This window comes from Boleophthalmus pectinirostris, unplaced genomic scaffold (genome assembly GCF_026225935.1).
Source record: "Boleophthalmus pectinirostris isolate CB_2022bp ecotype Guang Dong unplaced genomic scaffold, ASM2622593v1 HiC_scaffold_6, whole genome shotgun sequence".
Lineage (NCBI taxonomy): Eukaryota > Metazoa > Chordata > Actinopteri > Gobiiformes > Gobiidae > Boleophthalmus > Boleophthalmus pectinirostris.
Genome location: NW_026571447.1, coordinates 14039583 through 14062207, shown reverse-complemented (window position 1 = coordinate 14062207; position 22625 = coordinate 14039583). Strand labels below are relative to the sequence as shown.

At 36.9% G+C, this 22625-nt stretch overlaps 1 protein-coding gene across 1 annotated transcript in view; it reads left to right on the top strand.

The window, feature by feature from the left end:
- Nucleotides 1-22625, top strand: part of grik3 (glutamate ionotropic receptor kainate type subunit 3) — a 191820-nt gene that overhangs the window by 118887 nt on the left and 50308 nt on the right. The window contains exons 6-9 of the mRNA XM_055163536.1: nt 986-1156; nt 1934-2077; nt 16111-16218; nt 21376-21489. Of these exons, the coding sequence (XP_055019511.1) occupies nt 986-1156; nt 1934-2077; nt 16111-16218; nt 21376-21489 (537 nt within the window). The remainder of the gene's footprint in view (nt 1-985; nt 1157-1933; nt 2078-16110; nt 16219-21375; nt 21490-22625) is intronic.

Here is a 22625-nt window from a genome sequence, read left to right as displayed (position 1 = left end):
CAGCCCCAGGCCCATTCGCCACAACGCGTGTCAACATGTGACTTCACACTCCAGCACAATGGATGGCCCACAAATTACACTGACTCAAATTCTATTGCTTTTTGCTTCTGATGTTACCAGGGGAATGTCTCTGCTGAATTATTCATCAGGCTACAGTTAGATTTTTGCTGTAATATTTTCTGATATATACAAAGAAATTCCCAAGTAAGAATACTGTGCTTCGTTGCCGATTAAAAGCAATGAGCAGTGTGTGGGTTTTATGACTGCTTGAGCAAAGTAGATACATTTCCAAGTTAATTGATAATTTAAAGGGCCCGTATTACTCTGTTTTTTTGATCTACTGCATGTAATAATGTTGGTTCCTCACAAACATACCTGGAGTCGTGTTTTGAGTTTGTTTCATTTGCACGTATTTAACACACAAACCCATATTTAGTCTCTTTAAACTCTACTATTTTTTTCTCTTCAAATCCTCAGAGTAGCCACCCTTTAAATAACTCTAGTAAAAAAAAAATTCAACAAATCAAAGGTTGGCTACTTTGGTTTGGATAAAATATATATATGTTTTTTTTTTTTTTTTCTTCACTACACATCTTACTTCATATATTTGATGTCCTCTGTATGTATAAAAAAATGCAGTAAACATACAGAAAAAAAAAAAAAAAACACTGAATGTGCAAGTGTGTCCAAAGTTTTAACTGGTAGCGGACATTACATGACTGCATTTTTAAGTTTCTTGGTAATGTCAGTAGAATAGAGTCAGTTCATAATTTACCAGCTGTCTCTTGTTGCCAGTCCCACGCTCCCATCTCGAGATAAACCATTGACAGCCTCTGCTCTTGATCTTAAAATAGCACCGCTTTAATCAGCCACTACGTCATTGTCCTCGTGTGAAATGGCCCTGCCTGAGATAAACATGGAGACAAACACACTGGAAGCTGCTACGTGAGTCCATCCTTCATTACTGTTCTCTGTGTCACTATAGGACCTGATGGCCATTGACCTGGAGCCTTATCGCTTCTGTGGAGTTAACATGACTGGTTTCCGCATCCTGAACACAGATAATCCTCAGGTGTCTTCCATTGTGGAGAAGTGGTCCATGGAGAGGCAGATCCCACCCAAACCAGACTCAGGGCTGCTGGAGGGCATCATGACGGTAGGTTTCATTATTAACTTTCTAATATCTCACAATTTGTAATGTAATAAGATCTGGTTATAAATGTTAGAACAACCTATTCATGTATAGTGCATATTGGACCTTTTCTATCCACAGACATGGCGTCAATGAGCCATTTAGTTTGGTGAAGTGTCTTGGACACAGCAACAGTGTTAAAGCAAACTCACTCACAGCCCTTTTTTATATCATAAACCTGCAAGAGAATAATTCAGTCGTATTTTGTGCGGTTAAGGCCACACTAAAATCTTCAAATGAAGCATTGTGTGTATTCTTTATGCAGCAGGTCGGCCAAAACAAAGTATCAGCCTGTGCTCGAGATTTAAGGCCTATAGCTGTTTCATAAATCAGGCCAAAAATATTGGTCCAATATGTTTTGGCATACCAATATATCTCTGTGTCTATTTCTAATGTCAACCCCTTTCCCATTTTGGTAAATGAAGGTTTAAAAATGAGATGAAATTGAAAGCCTGAAAAATGTTTTCCTGGTGTGTCTCTGCATTTTGGATTTTGTTTTATAAGACACCACTTCCTGCATTTTCTACTTTTCTTCTCAACTTTTTTTCCACACACTGCCCCTTAACTAAAACTATGTGGAAAACATGAAAACCTGTCATATGCACTTTAAATATAGCTTCATAACATGAGAAAATGTTCAGTCAGTAAATAGTGTGTACAGACATGGGCTTGTATACTATTGTCTTTTGTAACATGTCTCTCCCCTCTTGTCTCTCTCAAACCTGTGCGTTCTTATTCCAGACAGACGCAGCTCTGACCTATGACGCGGTCCACATTGTGTCGGTGTCGTACCAGCACGCGCCACAGATGACCGTCAACTCTCTGCAGTGCCACCGCCACAAGCCCTGGAGGTTCGGCGGGCGCTTCATGAGCTTCATCAAAGAGGTACAACCGGACCCACTCGTACCCCATAACCATACCCCACACACCCACAAACATACCCCGACACTAGGGTGGTCCAGAAAAACATGTAAAAAAATAAAAGTTTTAAATTTCTTGATTTGAACCCAGCAAACATTGACCATAAATACAAAAGCAACAGGGTTAAAATTTCAGTGAAATCCAACATGATTTAGAGCAGGGGTGTCAAACTCATTTTGGTCTGGGAGTCGTATCCAACCGACTTTGATCCCAAAGGGGCCGGATCAGAAAACTCATGTCATATAAACCCCAAAAATAACAATAAGTTCAAATATTTGTGCAGAGAAACACAAATCTATTACAGAAATCTTTTTAAATTGATGAACTCTTTCTTATTATAATATTATGAACAACCTGAAACTGTAAGAAAAATTCAATTTCAACACAATGTTTTAACATGAACTTGTATGTAAACAAGAATAAGTCAATTTTTCTTGTAAAATCCTGCACTCATCATCCACTTTTCTTATGTTGGACATTTTCCTGATGAGGGTGTCACGGTCAACAGTCAAAACGATCGTCCTTTAAGAGCGTTTGGAAAGAGACAAGTCTTCATTTGTGCTGCTCTGGTGGGAGGGGCCACGTACAGAGACACTGGAGACGCTGCTGTGATAAACACCACAGAAAATTAACAATATTTTATATAAAATATAATTACAATATTTTAGTAGAAAATCACCCAAGGGCCACATTAAAGGTCTTGGAGGGCCGGATCTGGCCCCCAGGCCTTATGTTTGACACCTGTGATTTAGAGGTTGCACAAGCCTTTTTAAGTTTCAAGAATTCTCTCTCAAATAACAAAAGTGTGTCTGTTTGTCACACTGCTTTGTGTTTGATGAGCTGGCAGGATTACATACTCTACATTTTGCCACTTTTCATTAAATAATCCATTATATTCTTTCAATAAGCAATAATCTCTGTCAGTCATACCAATTTAGCAAAGACAGAATAGTTGTCATATTAGATCAACACTCACAATCAGTTTACAGTCATGTATACTGTATAGCATGACTGCTGAAGACAAACTTTAGAAAAAGGCTATGAGGAAAGATTTGTCAGCTTAACATTGCTGATAGTGTTGGTAAGTAAATTCCTGTTTTCTATATACAAAACCTATGCAATAGTTTGTCAAATTTAATATGAACAGTGCTAATATTAATGAAACACTGACTGATTTTTTTTTAAGTTTGTACTAAATTTAGTGGATTATTTTGCTGCTGTAGTAGCCTCTTTGGATGACTGGAATATTTCCAGATATGTCAAAGGTCTCTGCTTTGACACAACAGCAAGCAACACAGGCCGTTTCAATGGTGCTTACATCCTCATCGAAAGGGCTATTGGACGAAATCTTCTACACTTTGCATGCCGCCACCATATCTTGGAAATTGTCCTGGACAAAGTTTTTCATGCACTGCATATAACAACCTCTTCTGGACCAGATATTGCCATATTTAAACATTTTAAAGAGAAGTGGTCTTCACTTGACACTGCCTCATTCTCTACAGCTGCTGAAATGCCAGATGTAACCCCTTTCAAAGATGAGATATTGCTGTTTGCAAAGGAACATCTTGAAAAAAAAACAGCAAAGAGATGACTACAAAGAATTCTTAGAGCTTGCTGTTATCTTTCTTGGTGGATCTCCAGCAAGAGGAGTGCATATTCAGGCCCCTGGTACAGTACATAGAGCACGCTGGATGGCAAAAGTTCTTTACTGTTACAAAATCTGGCTGTTCAGGAAACAATTTAAACTAAGAGTACGTGAAGAATGTGGGGTCTTCCACTTCCTGTTGTTTGTGACCCAAGTTTACATCCGTGCTTGGTTTACAGCACCCATGGCCGCTGAAGCACCATCAAATGACTTGCAATTCATGCAGGCTCTATATACATACAGTAATCCAATTGTTAAGGAAGGAGGACTGACGGCATTCAAGTGACACCTTTGGTACTTGAGTGAAGTCATGATGGGGCTTGCTTTCTTTGATCACAATGTCAACACACATCAAAAGGTACAGATGGTTAGGGACATGCAAGAAAGAGAGGTATCACCCCACGTTCCCAACCGTCTTGATGCAAATGGAAGCTATGAACAGAAGACCCTCAGCAATTTTGTGACAAAGAATACAAATGCATTCTTTACTATTCTTGGTCTGCCACAGTCATTTCTGCAAATGCCACCTGAAACATGGAAGGAAAATGAGGAGTTCACTTATGCAGAGAAGGATAGTCCGATCCCTGAAAGTTGTGAACGACACAGCAGAACGGGGAGTGAAGTTGATCCAGGACTTCAATGCTATATTAACCAAATCAGAAGAACAGAAACAATTCCTACTACAGCTGGTTCAAAATCACAGAAAAAGCTACCCTGACTCAAAGAAAGACACAGTTGTCAAAGGTCTTGCCACTTCTTCAAGTGAGCAGGCAGTTTGAACTGACTTGGTTATCGGGTTAGTCATTTTCATCAAATGATAATTTTTTATATAAGTTTCATTATATTATGTTACAACATGTGCTTTATGCATATATATTATATAAATATATATATATTAAACCTATAGCATATAAGGAATAAATACTTTGAAAATTGATATTTCTGCTGATTTATACTATTTGGCTAATAAAGAGAGATAAAAAGGTGATTTTTCTATGGTGTTGTGCAACCTCTAAATGTCATTTAATGTAGCTCAAATTTTTATGTGTTAACTTTAACTGGTAGTAGGCCAAAATGCATGGTTCAAATTAGAAGAAAAAAGAAAAAAGTTTTTTTGGGTCACCCTACCCGACACTCATTCATTCAAAAATATGATGTAATTTCAGGTGGAGGGCAAGCGCCAAAATAAAAACACGAGCATCCTGTAGGACGATTTGAAGTCCTATTTAAAAGTGAACATAGCTAACCGGGCTAGCTATGTTCAGTTATATATACAGTCTATGGTAACTGCATGGGTTTCACAGAGATGGGAAATTGTACAGTTGCCATTGAAATGTCAATTCAGTTTCAATTTAATTTCAGTTTTTCAGTTCAACAAACACTGAGCAAATTAACACCTAAAAGCAAATATTATTATATTTGAATGGTCAAAAGTACTCAAAATGGCACCTATAAGAATGACAACAACCCAATACATTTCAGATCATGTTTTTAGATGTCAAAACTACAAGGTAAACAGACTGTGTTCAAGACCCCAATTAACCATAATATATTTGTTAGCAGAATTCATATTGCTACCTTCAGATTTGCTAATTGTACCATTCAGATAGAGCTTTCCATTCAAATGGCGACAAATCCCACAGTATTATTTTTACAGTATGCAAAACGAGGCCTGTATTGTCAAATGGGATTCATATATTTACACAACAAATCAATCAAGTCCACATCCAGAGAAAAGCGCTCGGTGATAGACACATCAAAGCCCTGTTGTTGTCAGCTTCACAAATTCCCCACATTTATAACCTATTTTCCAAAAGGCACGTACTGTAACCTTTTGAAAGCACAACTGGTGTAATCGTCTCTCATTTCATCTAACACACGCGTCTGACGGAGCGCTCGGAATACACAAACATCCTGGAAAAAAAACAAAAAAACAGAGAGATGAAGGGCCGGCGGAGATGCAACTATTTGTATCTGAATTTGTTCAAACAATAAAATCATTTGTATTCATTTCATTGCGAGGTGCGTGGAGGAAAATGTCAGGAATTCCAATTTAGTAGACTGTAAGATGTCCTTGGGTATTTCAAAGCAATTACCCGAGCGATGTTATCAGGATTACAAAAATCAACAGCGCTGATAGCCAATAATTAACTGGCTCAAGGCTGATACGATACAGTCAGCCAATTAGATCTCAGTTATACAAAGTGGTTACTGCTTTCAGGGAGTAGTAGTAGTTGGGTGGTGGTAGTAGTAGTAGTCGTAGTGGCGGTGGTAGTAGTAGTAGCAGTAATAAGTAGCAGTAGCAATAGCAGTAGTAGCAGCAAGAGTAGCAGCAAGAGCAGTAGTAGGAGTAGTAGCAGCAGTAGAAATAGTAGCAGCAGTAGTCGTAACATTTGTAGTCGTAGCAGTAGCAGTGTCAAGAACTGACTACAAATGGTTACATTTCAATGTTAAAGGTGCACATTTTAACAGTATGGCATTAAATGAAAGAAGGTGATACTGCCAGACCAAGTTACAAGCTAGATCCGTGGAGAGACGGGCCTGCTCATTATTTTGATTTTATTTTTTCAGGTCTTTTTTTGCACAATAAAAATAGGGCCATGTATACAGTTAATGCCAAAGAGATAGATAGAAAAGTTACCAAAAAATACTGTGGCTCTAGATTGACGTATTTTCTCAAGGTTAGCTAACCTGTGACCCTCCATTCAAATGCACACTCATATTATGGGGAATGATACTGATTAACTCTGAACCAACACAAGAATCAGCACAGAAGCAGAGTAGGAAACATGAGTGAGAGCTTTGTATGCAAAAAAACATATTTGGCATCATAATAACAGTTCATATTATTGTAGTACAATGTTTAATTCATATGTATTTATATGTATAATTCCAAGGGATAAACACACTCCCACTCACTTTGAACCATTTTAAACAATCTTAGCCTGGGTCATTTGTGATTAATTTGTAGATAAATGAGTACATTGGTTTCTGTCATGTAATTAAATAGTAAAAGAATCAGTCATTTGAATGCTTCTTTAAAGATGCACTATGTAACTTTTCTGGCCACTTGGTTGTGTTCATGGAGATATGGAGATTGTTTTTCCTGGAATTCACCACAGTATGGCATTAAGCTTGCTAATGATTTAATTATAGGTGTTTTTAAAATGAAACAGTGCCTTGAAAAATATGCATTATATTGTAAGTGGGCCCACCTCTTCACAAATCAGACCTGTAAATTGACATGGTGCTTGTCTCCATGGAAATAGGTAAGTTTAATATCATAATGTGAACATTTCTAGGCAAAGCAACAACATCTAAATGGTGACGGACCCTCCATATGGAAAGTTACATTGTGCAGCTTTAACATGAGATCCAAAAGATTCGGTTCCCATAAAAGAGCCAGCACTACTAAAAATAAGAAATACAGCATTTTTGACCAATCCTTGACTACACTCCTTCATTCTTCAAACACCAAACCCAGCCCAGTTTCTCTGATGGTTTAACTACACACACACATCTGCTCTGTACCCACCAACACCCCCTCCCCCCCGCCGCCTGGTCAGAGCGCAGGATTATTTTGCACTGATCTCTTCCCCGGAGCCTGACTGTGAATCCATTGAGATTGCATGAAGCTATAGATCACATGAGCCCGAATCCAGCATCATGACAGCCAGCTGCTCTTCCATCAAACTGACTGACTAGAACTGTGTGTACCTGCACGGCCGCCATTTTGAATCGACCGAGCAACTTGAAAAGCCATACAATCAGCAGTTCTATTGTAAAAACATGTCATTATGGACCGCACCGGCTGGCTGTAATCACACATGGTGGTTCAATGGTGCTTTCAGTGAGAATGAGCAGTGAGTCAGGGGAGAGGTATACTGTAGATGGACAACTGAACTACATATGGTCCATTCTAGAGGCTGCACTATTATATGAGTATGCATTGCAATAATAGATTGAAAATGTATCTAAAGATATAATATGTGACTAAAGATAAGATGATAGACAGCACAAAATTATACATACGTTTTGTAATATTCAAAATAAGTTGTGATATGGCCCTTGATTGGTAAATCTAGAATAATATCTCTTGGTATTTTTTATACAGATTTATCTCAGTCTGGTCCCCCATACCCATTGTCACGCTTCAAGCCCATTCAACAAAGGAGCTCAGTGGTCACCTGCAAATACCATCAAATTTATCTCATGTCAGATTAACAGAGTTTAGTGCTTTGGTCATTGATTCTGCAAAAATTCGCCATGTTTTTTATTCCCCAGTAATTTTTTTCCCCCCTTTATTTCCATCTGTCAATCCTGCCCATTTGAACTCGGGAGATTCACCGGTGATCAGACTCACATCTTCACGTATTCTGGATCCCAGGCATTTATGTCCCTTTCCATAGCTTTTAGGAACTGCTAATACTCTAATCACAATTGAATATTTGTGTAAAAGTTCTTAAGATCTTAAAGGTACACTATGTAACTTTTTTGGTCCTTAGTAGCTGTTTGTGTCCATGGAAGGCTTATTGCTTTGTTTGTAATGTTCCACATAGGGATGTAACAATAACCAAAATATTGTGATATCGTATCGTCAAAAGTCTTACAATAATATCGTGGTCTGTCACAATATATCGAATCACAAGTTCCTTTGCTTAAATGCATGGTTTTATAGTAGCTACAGCTTATAAACATAGAGAACTACATATCCCATGATTCATTTCAGTGCAGACAACACGAAGAAATGTTTTTTACTTGAATTCTTGAGATTATGATGGAAATAATTCACACCAAAATCTTGTCAAGGTATTTTAAAAGCAAAAAAGTTCCCTAATTATATTAGCCTCTTCAAAATATCACAGTAAATATCGTACCGTGAGATGCATATCGTGATAATATCGTACCGAGAGATTTGGATATCGTTACATCCCTAGTTCCACAGTATGGTATTGCAGTAAATGTATCCATCTCTGCAGAGTCAAGCAGCAAATACCACCAGGAAATTTACGAGTCAGATTTGCATAGACGCGAGCCCACTCACAATAAGAATGCATGTTTTTCCTTGTATTTTTTAAAACTTTACATTAGAGTTATGGGTAGTTTAATGCCATACTGTCAAACATTCCAGGCAAAGTGTTAACCTTTTCATGAAGACAAGCAGGTGAACCAGAAAGATTACATAATGGTTCTTTAAGATCTTTGAGCATATTGAGCTTAATATGCAGAAAAACCTCCTCCTTTTTTTCATTAAATTATGTAACATTAGCCTACATTATTCCACGAACAGAAACCCAGCTGGCCTTTAATTATTGAAATCTAAGTGATCCTAAAATGCACTGCAGTTGTATTGTATTGCACTGTCCTATCTGCTGTAGTGCTAGAAAATAAAATTCCCCTTGGCTGAGAAACCACCAATTCTACTCCCATTCATTCGTATATAATTACATAGCTGTACGGACACAATAGGAGGGCTGATTGTGTTACTTGTGTAGTGATACTCAATACTGTAAATCATGCGGCTCCATAACCCACCACCCGTTAAATCCATGGATATTGTTTGTCCAGCTCATGTCTGCTTATCTGACCAGAGCATGATACTGCATAAATTATGAAAACAGTACACAACGTTATGGGGGACTTGGTTCTTTGTAAGCATATGGCCGTTCTACCAACCAATCAAATCTTCACACTGTGGATGCAATGCAATCTTTGTAAAAAAAAAAAAAAAAAAAAAAAATATATATATAATATATAATATATATATATATATATATTATATATATATATATATATATATATATATATATATATAATTAGAACTGAGTTAAGTTTATATGATTCTTGACTTTGCTGTAATAGTTTTAGGTAGTTTTGTTTTTTGTTGCGATATAATATTGTGTAATTTCAGTCTCTGGTGTAAGAAATTTGCATTAAATAAGTCAAAAAATCCTAATTTATGGGTAGGAAATTCTTCAAATATATAAAAAAAAAAGCAAAATTATATAAATATTTAAGTAATTTCAAAAGACATTGGGGAAATATAGACCAACTAACAAAAAAATAGCAAACAGAAAATTAAGATCAGAAAGAAAAAGTCACTGAAGTATAGCACAAACTTAATATTAAATTCCAAACATATTTTTTTTTCCCTTATGTTTGACAATTTAACCTTTTTAAATCTGCATGTTTTTTGTGTAGAAATCTGTGTAATGACACCAGATTTACACTCAAAAACCTCCTGACATATTATGAAGGTCAAATGTCGCAGTAGTGGATATCACCCCCTTTGAATTGGAGTTGTTGGAACATGCCACCCACCTCTGCAGGGATAGGTCAGATGGAACGGACTATGATGAGGTCTGGAAAAAGGGAAAAAAGAAAAGAAAAAACAACGCCATGGCCCACTTTTCTCCTTGAAGCTTTGATTTTCTCACGACAAGTTCTGGCGGCTGCAGGCGGACAGGGGGACAGCTCTGCCCAGTCTCACACACAGTGGACTTTGAATATTACACAGTTGGACACAATGATTGATTATGTGGTTATATTGAGACACTGCAAGTAAAACACAAGTTACAATAGATTAATAGTTTGATCATCTATGTTGTGCCGCTAGCCTAGTTTAAAAGTCCCATATTACGCTATTTTCTGATCTATGTTCAGATGTTTTTTCCTCATCATAAACATACCTAGAGCCAGCTTCACTGTGTTTTTAAATGCCATACACCTTCACTAGAATCATTTGGATCATTTTAAGTCCTGGAATTGCCAATCTCTACTGAAGTAAACATAGAAAACTACAGCTTCATCATGTCACAAAGTGGGACAGAGCATTTTGAGCTTTGGAGATGTAGACAGACTAATAATAAAAGGTTACTCAAACATGTGCGAATGAAACAAAACACAACTCCAGATATGTTTTTGAGGAGGTAACAAGATTATAAATGGCTCAAGTTTTTGTACTGTAATATAGGACCTGTATAGTGGACATAATAGGCTAAATGCACCTCTTAAATGATACATATTATGCATTATGTGTGCTTTTATTTGCTTTTAAACACTCTTGACTACCTAAGACAAGTAGGCTGAGTGCATCAATGGCTCCTTTAAGTGTAGATTCAGATACTTCTCAAGAACAACCAAATAACACTAAAATACAAGATCAGCCTTACTGTTGTAGCTGGAACATGGGGCTCGAGTAAAATGTCTGAGATTACAAAAATAAAAGTCCTTTATTCTTACAAATGAGTAAGAATAAAGGATTTTTATTTTTGGACATTTTGTACATATTTTGTGACATATTTTGTTTATGTCAGTAAGAGGCATATCTTGTACTTTATACTTTATTACCATGAGGAAAAAAAAAAAAAGCAAAATTAGGCAACCTGGTCCAGGATTCTAATGTAAGTATGGTGTTGTAATGAGAACAATTTGACGGCAGAAATGCTCAGAACGAGTTGACCTAAGTATGGACTTGAATATAAAAGCACTGCAAGGTTTTTATCTGTGACACAAACAATCTAGGGAAAATTTACGTGTGTTATCTGAGGCTCAGAGAGAGAAGACCTCTTAAAGTGGATTAATGAAAGTGACTGAAGGAAAATGCAACTCAGGTTATGTTTTAGATGAGGGATATTATAACATGATTAAGCTTTAAAAAAAAAGTACATTTTGCATAATAATTTGATGCTATAACATTCCCTCTTCAAAACCATGTCTCCAGTTGTATTTAGTTTCATTCACACGTTTCATCTGTCCTGTTTACAAGGACGTCTGTCTCTGAGCTCTCAGAAATCACTTTGTTCCCAATCTTTCTTTTTAAGTCCATAAAACAGAACTGGATTTGTTTTTAACATTCCACTCAAACTGTTCAGGACCGGCACACATTTTAGCAAAACAACCACAACAAATCCACCATTGATTTTGGGTCTAAGCTTGCCTTTTGGCCAGGACAATGGAAGAGCAATATCTTTGGAGAAGGAAAGTTTACTCAAATGGATAGTAAAAGATATTCACTAAAAGATCAATGCTTAATGGGTCTTGTTTTTTTTGGTTTTTTTGTATTTGTAACTATTATGAATATTTTACCTCCAGGGAAAACAGTGCATGGTTGTTGTTGATGTGTCAAATATCATGTATCAATATCAAATGATCAAACTCGTCAGGACTCAGATTTATAACATTATGGTCATATACGATCTGTAACATTTTACTCGTGAATGAAAACTATGAACACCTTTGAATATATAAAACCATAGACATATAATTAGTAAAAGCAGAGTTTGATGCTCATTATGGATGGGCATGATTAGTCAAATAATCGATAATTGATCATTAAGAGTTTCGTCTATCACATTTATTTTTAATCAACAAACCAAATGTCGGTTGGTGTGCATAGCATAGCGTAAGGAGATGAGGCTGCATCTGACAGCACAAACACTGGGTTTGTGGCCTCACAGTCCCACGTTTCAGCTCTGGCACACCTTCTTGGAGATCACTGTCCCACTCAATGGGTGTGTTTACATGCACATCAGTATCCCGGTTATGATCAGGTTTTTTGAGTATCCTGCTTTTGTCACTGCACATGTATATGCAGTATACCAGTTACGGCAACATAAAGTTGAGTGTGCATGCGTCCAAAAGACAGACACTTTTCTGTCTTTTCATCACAACAGACGCCAAAATAAATAAGTGACCAACATAAATAAAGTGAGTGAAATGACTGTTAAAGAGCTACACTAAACCTGTACACGTATGATCTCTGAAAACAATAATAAAATAATAATACTGTATAAAAAAACATTAATGATTAATCAAAAATCTATCGCTAATTCTCCCGACAGTCGATTAAGAAAATTTAATCCAATGCTCATCCCTAATGCTCATGTTATCAACCACATGTCAAAACAGCATGATTTTGGAATACCTAAGACCCCTTTATTTTTTCTTATAGCTGTTAACATTACCCCGCAAATTATGAATAATCCAAAAGGTGTCATCTGCAACCAACCCAACAACCACATTTGTTGTTGTTATATCAGTGCCAATACTGAAAAATTTGCTGGATCAGGTATCGGTTCCATAATATCGGTTAAGGATATTGGATTTAATAAAACTACTGACAGGCTGATTTGGGCCTTGGTCTCATGAAGTTTGAACTTGTATTCATATGAAGCTCTTAACTGGTGATTTGATGGATAAATAACAGTTGCGTGACACAATTGGATCTCTTGTGTCTCCACCATTCATTTGTATGTGAATTATGCCTCTATGAATGTTTATGTGTAAAACCATCACCATGCATAACAGTAACCAAAACCAAACCCAAATGACTGGCTAATTTAGATGACGCTCGGAGGTGGACTATCAGCGATTCCTAATAGAGGGCATTTGTGTGTGGCCCCTCCTCACGGGGAATCAAGCAAAAAGAGATGGCTGTTAATTAACTCTGTAGTCTGCAGGGAGAGTGCGTGGAGGCGTCGAGATGTAAAATGTAATTAAAAAAACGGAATGGCTCTTGTTGTCTTTGTGTTTGTACGTTTGCGTGGTGGTTTCGTGTGGGTGTGAATTAACATCGCTACGAAGGATACAGGCTTGTGCATTGTGTTTATTGTTAAACACATTTGCATATCCATCCCCTGTTTGTTTGTTTATTATAGCTGCTGTCATATTGCAATAGCTACTAATTATTGTTTTGTTCAACAAAGTTAAAAGGTGTGAGGGAGTAGACAGATTTAAGGGCTCATGCAAGATTTTGAACCATGAGCGCAAAACAGGACAGTTTCAGAATGAGATATTATAAGACCAGCCACTTGGACCTTTCTCTTAATCCAATACTGAACCATGACAGAGGAAGTGACAGACAGTTGTAGTGTCTCTGATTGGATAAAACTGCTTGTCTCTGGAAATGACATCCTTATCGTTCTTAAATAACAATAGTGATGGCAAGAATACTTTAAACATGTATTTAGTTACAGAATACTGAATACCCAAATTAAAATGTATTTTGCAACATATTCCATTACCTGGGCCAGTCAGAGCAATGTTTTCTAAATAATTGAAATGCTTGTACGTTAACTTGCATCACATCATAGTGTGAAAACATGGCATGTGATTACAAACAGCTTGATTTTTGTTTGTTCATTATGCATTAATTAATAATGTTTAATTAGCAACAAAAATCATACACACGTGCACGCATCACAAAAGCTGTGCCCTCTTTTTTTCTCACTAATACAATTGCGTGATGAAATTCCACTGTGTATTCCTTTCAATTTTGGAAAGTGACTGTTTTCTGAATACCACCAAATGAAAGAGTAACTGTACCAGAATACAGGTACTCAAAATGAGTATTCAGAGTAGGTATTTTAGGTACATGTATTCAGTTATTTCCATCACTGTCCAACAATATACCCCTTAAAATGTGTAAAACATTTGGACACACCTTCTCATTCACTGTTTTATTTTATTTTATTTGTATTTTTTTTTAAACTACTTTCTCCATTATAGATCCATATTGAAGACATTAAACAAGATATATGGAATGTAATGTATGTAGCAAGATTTTTTTTAAATTCTTTTTTAATTCAACCACTTGCTGCATTGTTGACATTGCTGCAAACCCTTGGCCTTCTCTCAATGAGTGAATACCTTGTCAGGGTTCATTAGTTGAATGTAAAAAGTGCACTATCAAATAATTATTTCACTCTCTTTTGTTTCCTATATTCTTTATGTGTTCATTGAAAGTGTTGATGCATTCACTGAGAATCTACCATGTTAAAAGTCATGAAAATAAAGAAAAAAAAGTCAGTATTTTTATCCCAGATAATTCCTTTATTATACACTATATGGAGTAAGATGTTTTCTCAAACTAGACAAAATGAAAGTCAGGTCTGGAATTGTGTTTTGTTTCATTCACACATGTTTGAGTAATCCTGCTTTATTAGTCTGTTTACATCTCCATAACCTCAAAATGCTCTGTTCCACCTTATGATGTCTTGAAGCAGCAGTTTTCATGTTAACAGCTACCTTTTACCTTTTGTTCAGTTAAGATGGGCAATTCCAGGCTTTAAATTATCCAAGTGATTCTAGTGAGGGTGCAAGGAGTTTAAAAATGCAGTGGAGCATTTCCTATATTTTGAAATTACTACATGACATCACAAAATGGAACAGTGCGTTTTCTGTCTCAGACTAAATATGCACGGTTTGTGTGAATGAAACAAAACACAACTCCAGGTATGTTTATGATGAAGAAACAACATTATAACATAGACGTAGACTGGAACAAGGCAAGGCAAGTTTATTTGTATAGCACAATTCATACACAAAGTAATTCAAAGTGCTTTACAGAATAAGAAATACATTAAAATCATAATAAAAACAAATAAAAACATAAATAATCATGAAGATTAAAATTTAAAAAGAGAGACATACATTGGAGAGAAGAGTGCGGAATGAAAACCTTTCAGTTCATATGCACAGTTAAACAGAAATGTTTTGAGCCTGGATTTAAACAGCATCACAGAAGAGTCTGTCTCACATGTTCAGGAAGACTGTTCCAGGTTTTAGCTGCATGAACCTGAAACGCTGACTCCCCTTGTTTAGTTCTGACTCTGGGCACCAGCAGGAGGCCGGTCCCTGAGCTCCTCAGAGTGTGAGATGGTTCATATGACACTAACATGTCACAGATGTACTTTGGTGCTCGGCCATGGAGAGACTTGTACACAAGCAGAGCTGCTTTAAACTCTATTCTCTGAGGCACAGGAAGCCAGTGCAGAGACCTGAGCACAGGACTTATGTGCTCGTACTTCCTAGTTCGAGTAAGGACCCGAGCTGCAGCGTTCTGGATGTTCTGCAGCGTCTCACAGCTCGTTTGGAGAGACCAGTGAGCAGACCATTACAGTATCTAACCTACTGGAGACAAACGCATGGATAAGTTTCTCCAAGTCTGCTTTAGACAGTAAACCTTTGATTTTCACTATGTTTTTTAGATGGTAAAAGGCTGCGGATGTTATTGATTTGATGTGGCTGTTAAAGTTCAAGTCTGAGTCCATTATTACCCCTAGATTTCTTGCCTGATTTGAAGGTTTTAGAGAGAGAGACTGGAGGTGACTGCTGACACTGTCCCTTTGTTTCTGTGGACCAAACACTATGACTTCAGTCTTGTCAGAGTTTAGCTGGAGAAAGTTGTTTTGCATCCACACACTGATCTGTTGGATGCAATGACCAAGTGAGTCCACTGGTCCATAGTCTCCTGCTGCCAGAGAGACTTAGAACATAGTGTAATATGAGATATTATGCAACAAATATATGTGATTGTAAATGTTTTGATTATGTTTGTGTGTTGCAGTCTCATTGGGATGGACTGACTGGGAGGCTGTCGTTCAACAAAACCACAGGCCTGCGCACTGACTTTGACCTGGACATCGTGAGCCTGAAGGAGGACGGGCTGGAGAAGGTCAGTCTACAAAGCATAGCAACATAACTGTAATAACACACTCCACAAGGAATGTAGCAATAACTGAAATATCATGATATTGTATTGTCAAAAGTATCCTAATAATACCATGGTCCATCACAATATATTGAATTAGAAGTATTTTTGCTTAAATTCATCATTATTGTGCAGCAACAGCAAAAATGAAACAGATGTTTTGCTCTGTTTCAGTTCAGTCTACATGAATGATGAAATAACTGTTATAAAGCAATTTTAAAACTCAATTATTTGGAATATGACAGAAAAGTAGCATATTCCAGATTTTTTTAGCCTCCACAAAATGTCAAAATAAATATTGTACTGTGAGATTTGGATATCGTTACATCCCCACTCTCAACTTGTATCTCATTTAAAACAAGGATTTATTTGTTTCTGTGTACCTATCCATCAATGCTACCATTTCATTTTCATTTACTCTACCTATAGTCTCAAAATGTTGATCTGCAATCTTCAGAATCTGATCTTTCACTCTGATCAAGTATTTTCAAGTAGCTGCTATATCAACATTTATATAACTCTTTATACCTTCAAGGCACTCGAAGAGCTTTACATTAGTGAACGACTCACCCATTCACACACGATGGGTTAAGTATCTTGTCCAAGGACAGAACAACAGTATTCATTTGTTGGTGTTGGAATGACACCACCAGCCTCTGAGTTAAGTGATGTGACCGCTTTACCAAAAAGTATATTATCTAAAATATTAGTAAAGTAATATTATCAGAAGCCAAATCTGTTTTACTGCTATCAAAATATAATTCCATCCCTTCTTGATGAAATCGACTTTACATTATTGTCATTACTAGAAGACGGTAACAAAGAAAAAAAAAAGAAAAAACATTTTGACATTTTTTACATAAGTTCTGTTATTGTACTGTTCTCACCACAGGCTGCACTTTGCAAAGCGTCCATAGAATGTAAACAAGCATGTTCTATGGGGAAAGCCAAGAAAAGACTCATATAAAGTGCAGGATGTACTGTGCTTGAGAACAGAGCCAGTCAGCACATTATATAGGTTAATCTACAGTAAATGGCAAGTTAATACAGCTCATGGAAAACAATCGCGGAAGAAGTACTCAGTTTTGTTAGTCTTAAGTAAAAGTACAGGTACCAGAGATAGTGGGGCAAAAGAATTATAACGTTTAAAAAATCTACTTAAATTGTATTTTTCAGACTATAAGTAGCACTTTTTTTCACGGTTTGGGTGGTCCTGCGACTTATACTCCGGAGTAACTTATAGTCCAAAAAAATACGGTACCTGTTTAAAAATGTACTTAAAGAGTAATAAATAAAGAAGTATTTCATGCAGATTTTAAGGTCTCATAAAAAAGGTCGCTGAGTAGAAAGAGTAGAGATATCTGCTCTCAAACGTAGTGAAGTAAAAGTAAAAAGTACCCACTTTAAAATATACTGAAGTACAGATATGTAACATTTTTACCTAAGTACAGTACTTCTTCTACTTTTACTTTGTTACTTTCCACCACTGAAAGAAAGCCATACCTCCCATTTTCTCTTCCCAGGATACAGACTTTCTCTACATGAAGTTCTATACCATATTATTATAGATGACTAATTCCAGTGTAATATTTCCTCTTTGATGCTCTGCAGATAATGCAAATCTGACAGTATCATTTACCTCCTAACAAGGAACAAATTGGCTGTTTCAACATAAGCATAAGTTAGTGGATCATAAAGCAAATTGGATTAGGGTACACATTAGGGTGTTAATTGCAGTGGCTCTTAATGATAATTCGAGGTGATGCCCAAAATGCTGTTTGGCGGTAATGAGCTGTATAAACACGTCTGAGAAAACGCAGCAAACCAAAGGAAAAGGTTGGGATTGCAGAGGTTATTTTATTACAATGCCAAGCTAAGCACCGCGCTCAGCAGCAGACAGCTTTTGTCTACTAGAGGCCCTTCATACATTATGGATACATTTAATAGGGATAAGTCCCATTATGACTTGCTCAAGTACTCCCCACGGGCTCAGGCCTGTATAATAGCCCAGGTTTTCAGCATGTAACCCTCCTGTTCAGAGGCGTCGCTGCTTTGAAATCACCGCTCTCTCCTTTTCTCACTCCTTTTCTCTCCGTCTTGTGACTGTTGAATTAGGAGCAGTCGTCTCCCCAAAGTGTGTGATGCTACATTAGCGTCTTCTGACAAATCCTCAAGCATGTTAGCGTGGATCAGACTCTCTTCTCCACACATCCGTGGAATCGGCTTTGACTCGGCGAGCCTGTTAAGATGTGGACTTTTTGCGGCACTAATCCTTTGTAATTGAATATTAGCCCAAGTTTGAGCTGGTGACAGAATTATGAGTAGAATCTCCGAGCACCACTGTTGGAAAGGTAGAAGAAAACTAAACTGAACTAAATCCCTGGTTGCATAACTTTGGATTCAAACCTTGTGCTAATCACAGCTAATGAAGCGTGCTAATTGTAATTGGGCACAATTAGTCTGAATTTCCAAAGCGGAAAGCATTCAGAGGTATGTTTTTCTCCCACAGTCGTCTGCGGTTGAGAAGCTGTAACTAATGTGTGGTTCTTAATCTGGAGCATTTCAGCGGCTGTCCTTATGAGAAATATTTCAACTGTATTGACTTAACACTTTTTTCAAACCTTGGGGATTATCCAAGTAATCATTGAAAGTTTGATGTAAATAAAAACATCAAAGATGTTATGGATGGAAGTGTATGACAACTCCCAAATGAGATCAGTAAATGTGTCATTCCTCACTTACCTTACGCTTTCTCAGGATCCTAATTATTCACAATAATGAGTTTGTAAGTGTGTTTCACAGTTTTCAAAGACCAGAGTAGAGTTTTGGCATCACGTTAAAGCTAAGAACAACTAGCATGTTAACCGCACACTGATTCTCGGACCAAAAAGAACACAAGCAGTACACAAGCAGGCTTATTTTGACCTTAAGAACTGCTAATAAAATATGTATGTACTCAGCCAAGACAAATTGTGCTCAAATACATGGGAGAAAAGATTGGGTACAGGGCCTCAAATTGTACAAAATGTTCTGGTAGTTGCTGCAAAATGAAGCATTTACCCATGAACTAAATTTACTCTTCTCTACACAACTGAACTAGCCATGACAGACATTTTAACTTGGACAATAGCTATTATAGAATAATTTAGCTAATAGCACATTACCTTGTAAACACTCAAAGAAGAAAAGTAAAAATTTAAAACCACAATACTGAATCAATCCTTAACTTCTTTAGTCACAACGTAACTACTCTGCACACCTCAAGAAATTCATAAAAATACATATAGAATGCAGTAATCTACCAACTACAAATAAATATAATATGCAATTGTTTTAGGTGGTATCTCCAATATCTTTTCATTAGTTTTCATAGCACGGGTTCAATGGAAATCCCCCCACCAGCAAGACTCAGAATTTAAAAAGCTGTGTGCGTCGTCATAGCGATGGCTCAGGGGGAGGGGGCTACGATAGCAGGGGCTCATCTTGTAAAACCCAGATTGCTTCCGACCGCCACAGGACTATTTGTGCTAATGATACCTTCCATAGTGAGTCTCTACAATATGCAAAGCTATTCGCCCGAGGGTTGCTCGCATGTAACTCCTTTTTATTTGTTCAAATCTCTGGGCTTATCTTAGCACGACTGCAGAGTAAAAATGACTTTGCCAATGTAAACCAGCTGGCAACCGCACACCACATTTTTATTGGAATTAACTGTAACCTCTATGTGATAGACTTCCAATACAGTGTCTTTGTGCAGCCCCAGAGCACTATATCATTGTAGTTTGCAGTAATAAATATACGCTGCCCTTACAGTGCAGTGGAGACCTGAGAGTCGACTGGGGAAGAGAGACGACTGCATTCACACATTATCTAGACTGATATGCTCATGTTTAAAGCTCCTATATTAAACTAAATTGAGTCTTGTGAGTTTTTAAACCATGTTAATGCTTCTACCTCCACAAAAACAGACCTGGAGTTCTTGTTTTTTTTTGTTTTTTTTTTTTTTTTTCTCACATATCAAGTGAGTAGTCCTGGTTTATTAGTCTGTCTCTAAATGCATCTCCAAACATCAAAATGCTCTGTTCCACCTCATGATGTCATGGAATGGTGCTTTTCAAGTTAACAGATACCTTTTACCTTTAGTTCAGTTGAAATTGGCAATTCCAGAGCTGAAATTATCAAAATGATTCTAATGAAGGTGTATGAAGTTTAAAAACACAGTGGAGCATTTGCTGTATTACCACATCACATCAAAAGGTGGAACACGGTGTTTTCTATTTGAGAGACGAAAAATGTGGCGTAAAGGCATTTTGATAAATTTATACAGTTGCTTTTTTTAATTCTGAAACACACTGGATAATAACAATTTCTTGGTCGAATTTTCGATTTTTTTTGTTTTTTTTAATAAGGTTTAAAAAATATATATTTTATTTTGAAAAACACTGAATAATAACAATTCATGGTTCAAATATTCAATCTCCACTGCTTTTTTTTTTTTTTTTCCAAAATCTTCCCAAGTTTACAGCTGCTTGTGTATAGAAAACGTAATCAGTACAGTTGAACAAATGGTAGTAGAGATATATCAAAATGACTTAATTTCCATTGCAAAACATTACGCAAATTGGATGTTTTTGGATATTTAACAACTGCTGCATTTGTTGCATTTTATTACATAAAGGAATCCAAATATTACAAAACAAAATTTAAATATACAAATACTTAAATAATATTTTACTTCAAATACTATATCATCAATACTTGAATTTGGATGGTTTTGCATATTAAGTAAACAACAACAAAAATGCTACCTACACATTCAACCACAGAAAATAAAACTACAATAAACCATACATTTCCTAGTTAAACTCATTAAGCTTAGCTCTGCGACATTCCCTCACCTACCATTTTAAAAAAACACATAATGCAGCCACTATCCATCCTCGACCATCACATCTCATTCATTGAAAGCAGCACCACCTCTGCTCTGGAGACACAGAGGGTGAATCTGCCAATCATCTAATGCTCCGTGCCACACTGTACTGCACCGGGGCTGATGTGGCGGGCGGGTGGGCAGGTGGGATCACAGGGACCACTTATCCAGGGGCCTTTTATCTCCTGCAGGTGGGCAAGTGGAGTGCATCTGGGGGCCTCAACATCACCGAAGTGCCCAAGCGGAAGGGGATGAACATTACCGACTCACTGGCCAATCGCTCCCTCATCATTACCACCATCTTGGTAAGGTCACCGCCGCAAATAAATGTCCTTTTCACAAATGGCACCTTTCAGTCCTCTCTCTCTCTCTCTCTCTATAGGGTCTTATGTGTTAATTGGAAGCAGTGTGGTATTACAGGAGGGGGTAGAAGTTAGAGTGAATTGTGCAAAAAAGCAAAAGGTTTTAATAGTGTACATTCATATAGTAAGCTAGCATGCTGCAAGGTGTTTATATATGAATAGCATTACCTCCATGTCATTGTTTCAGTAAAAAAAAAAAAAAAGTGTAATTATGAGTTTTTACAGTCTCCAGTCTCCTATAGTTCTATACTGTATAGACTGTATAGCTGGAATGTGCACTCAAATATTGAAAAAAAAAAAGAAAAAAGTTGCTTTTGCCAGGTGTAGACCAATGATATTTCACTATAATCTTCACATATTTTCAAGAGCACATGGTACATTTTTAAAACAAAAATAAGTATATTGAGGGCATTTAAGGAGAGTGCATTATGCAAAATCTACTTTTTACATCTTTTAATGCTGGTCCCTCATCAAAAATATGCTTTTATATGCCATCTGTGCATGTTTGAGCAATCTAGCAATCTCTCCTGGGACCTATTTGAAGTCACCCATTTTCAAGCACGACAATTTTCCATACAAAACAATACACTACAACTTCACAAAACTGATGTTATAACTGATGTTATTTTAGTAGTTTCATTAGTGAAATGCACAATTGTAATGTGATGGTGCTCTGAAGGGGGAGTGACTTGCCACAGAGAGCAAAGGGAGAGGGATTCTCGAACAATATATACTGAGGCTCAATGTTTATCGTGTGTCCACTTTCTTAGTAAAAATGGGGAGATTTGGGGTATTTTTGTTTTAACACAATAATATTTGAGCCGTAGAGGGTTAAATAAGTGACTTCTATGGCTAATTATTGATTCATTCTGCTATTTATGTATGGCAGCTTAGGCCTTTTTAATGATACTGTCTATTTGAAAATGGTTTACTGGTATTATCCTGCTTTATTATTGTGTCAGTGGCATAAAATAGGCTCAGTATTATCGTTTATTGCAATAAATGAGTTATCATGAAGTAACGTGTTTAAAAGTGCATTGTGTAACTGTTTTAGTGGAGGGTCTGTCAAAACCTTTTCT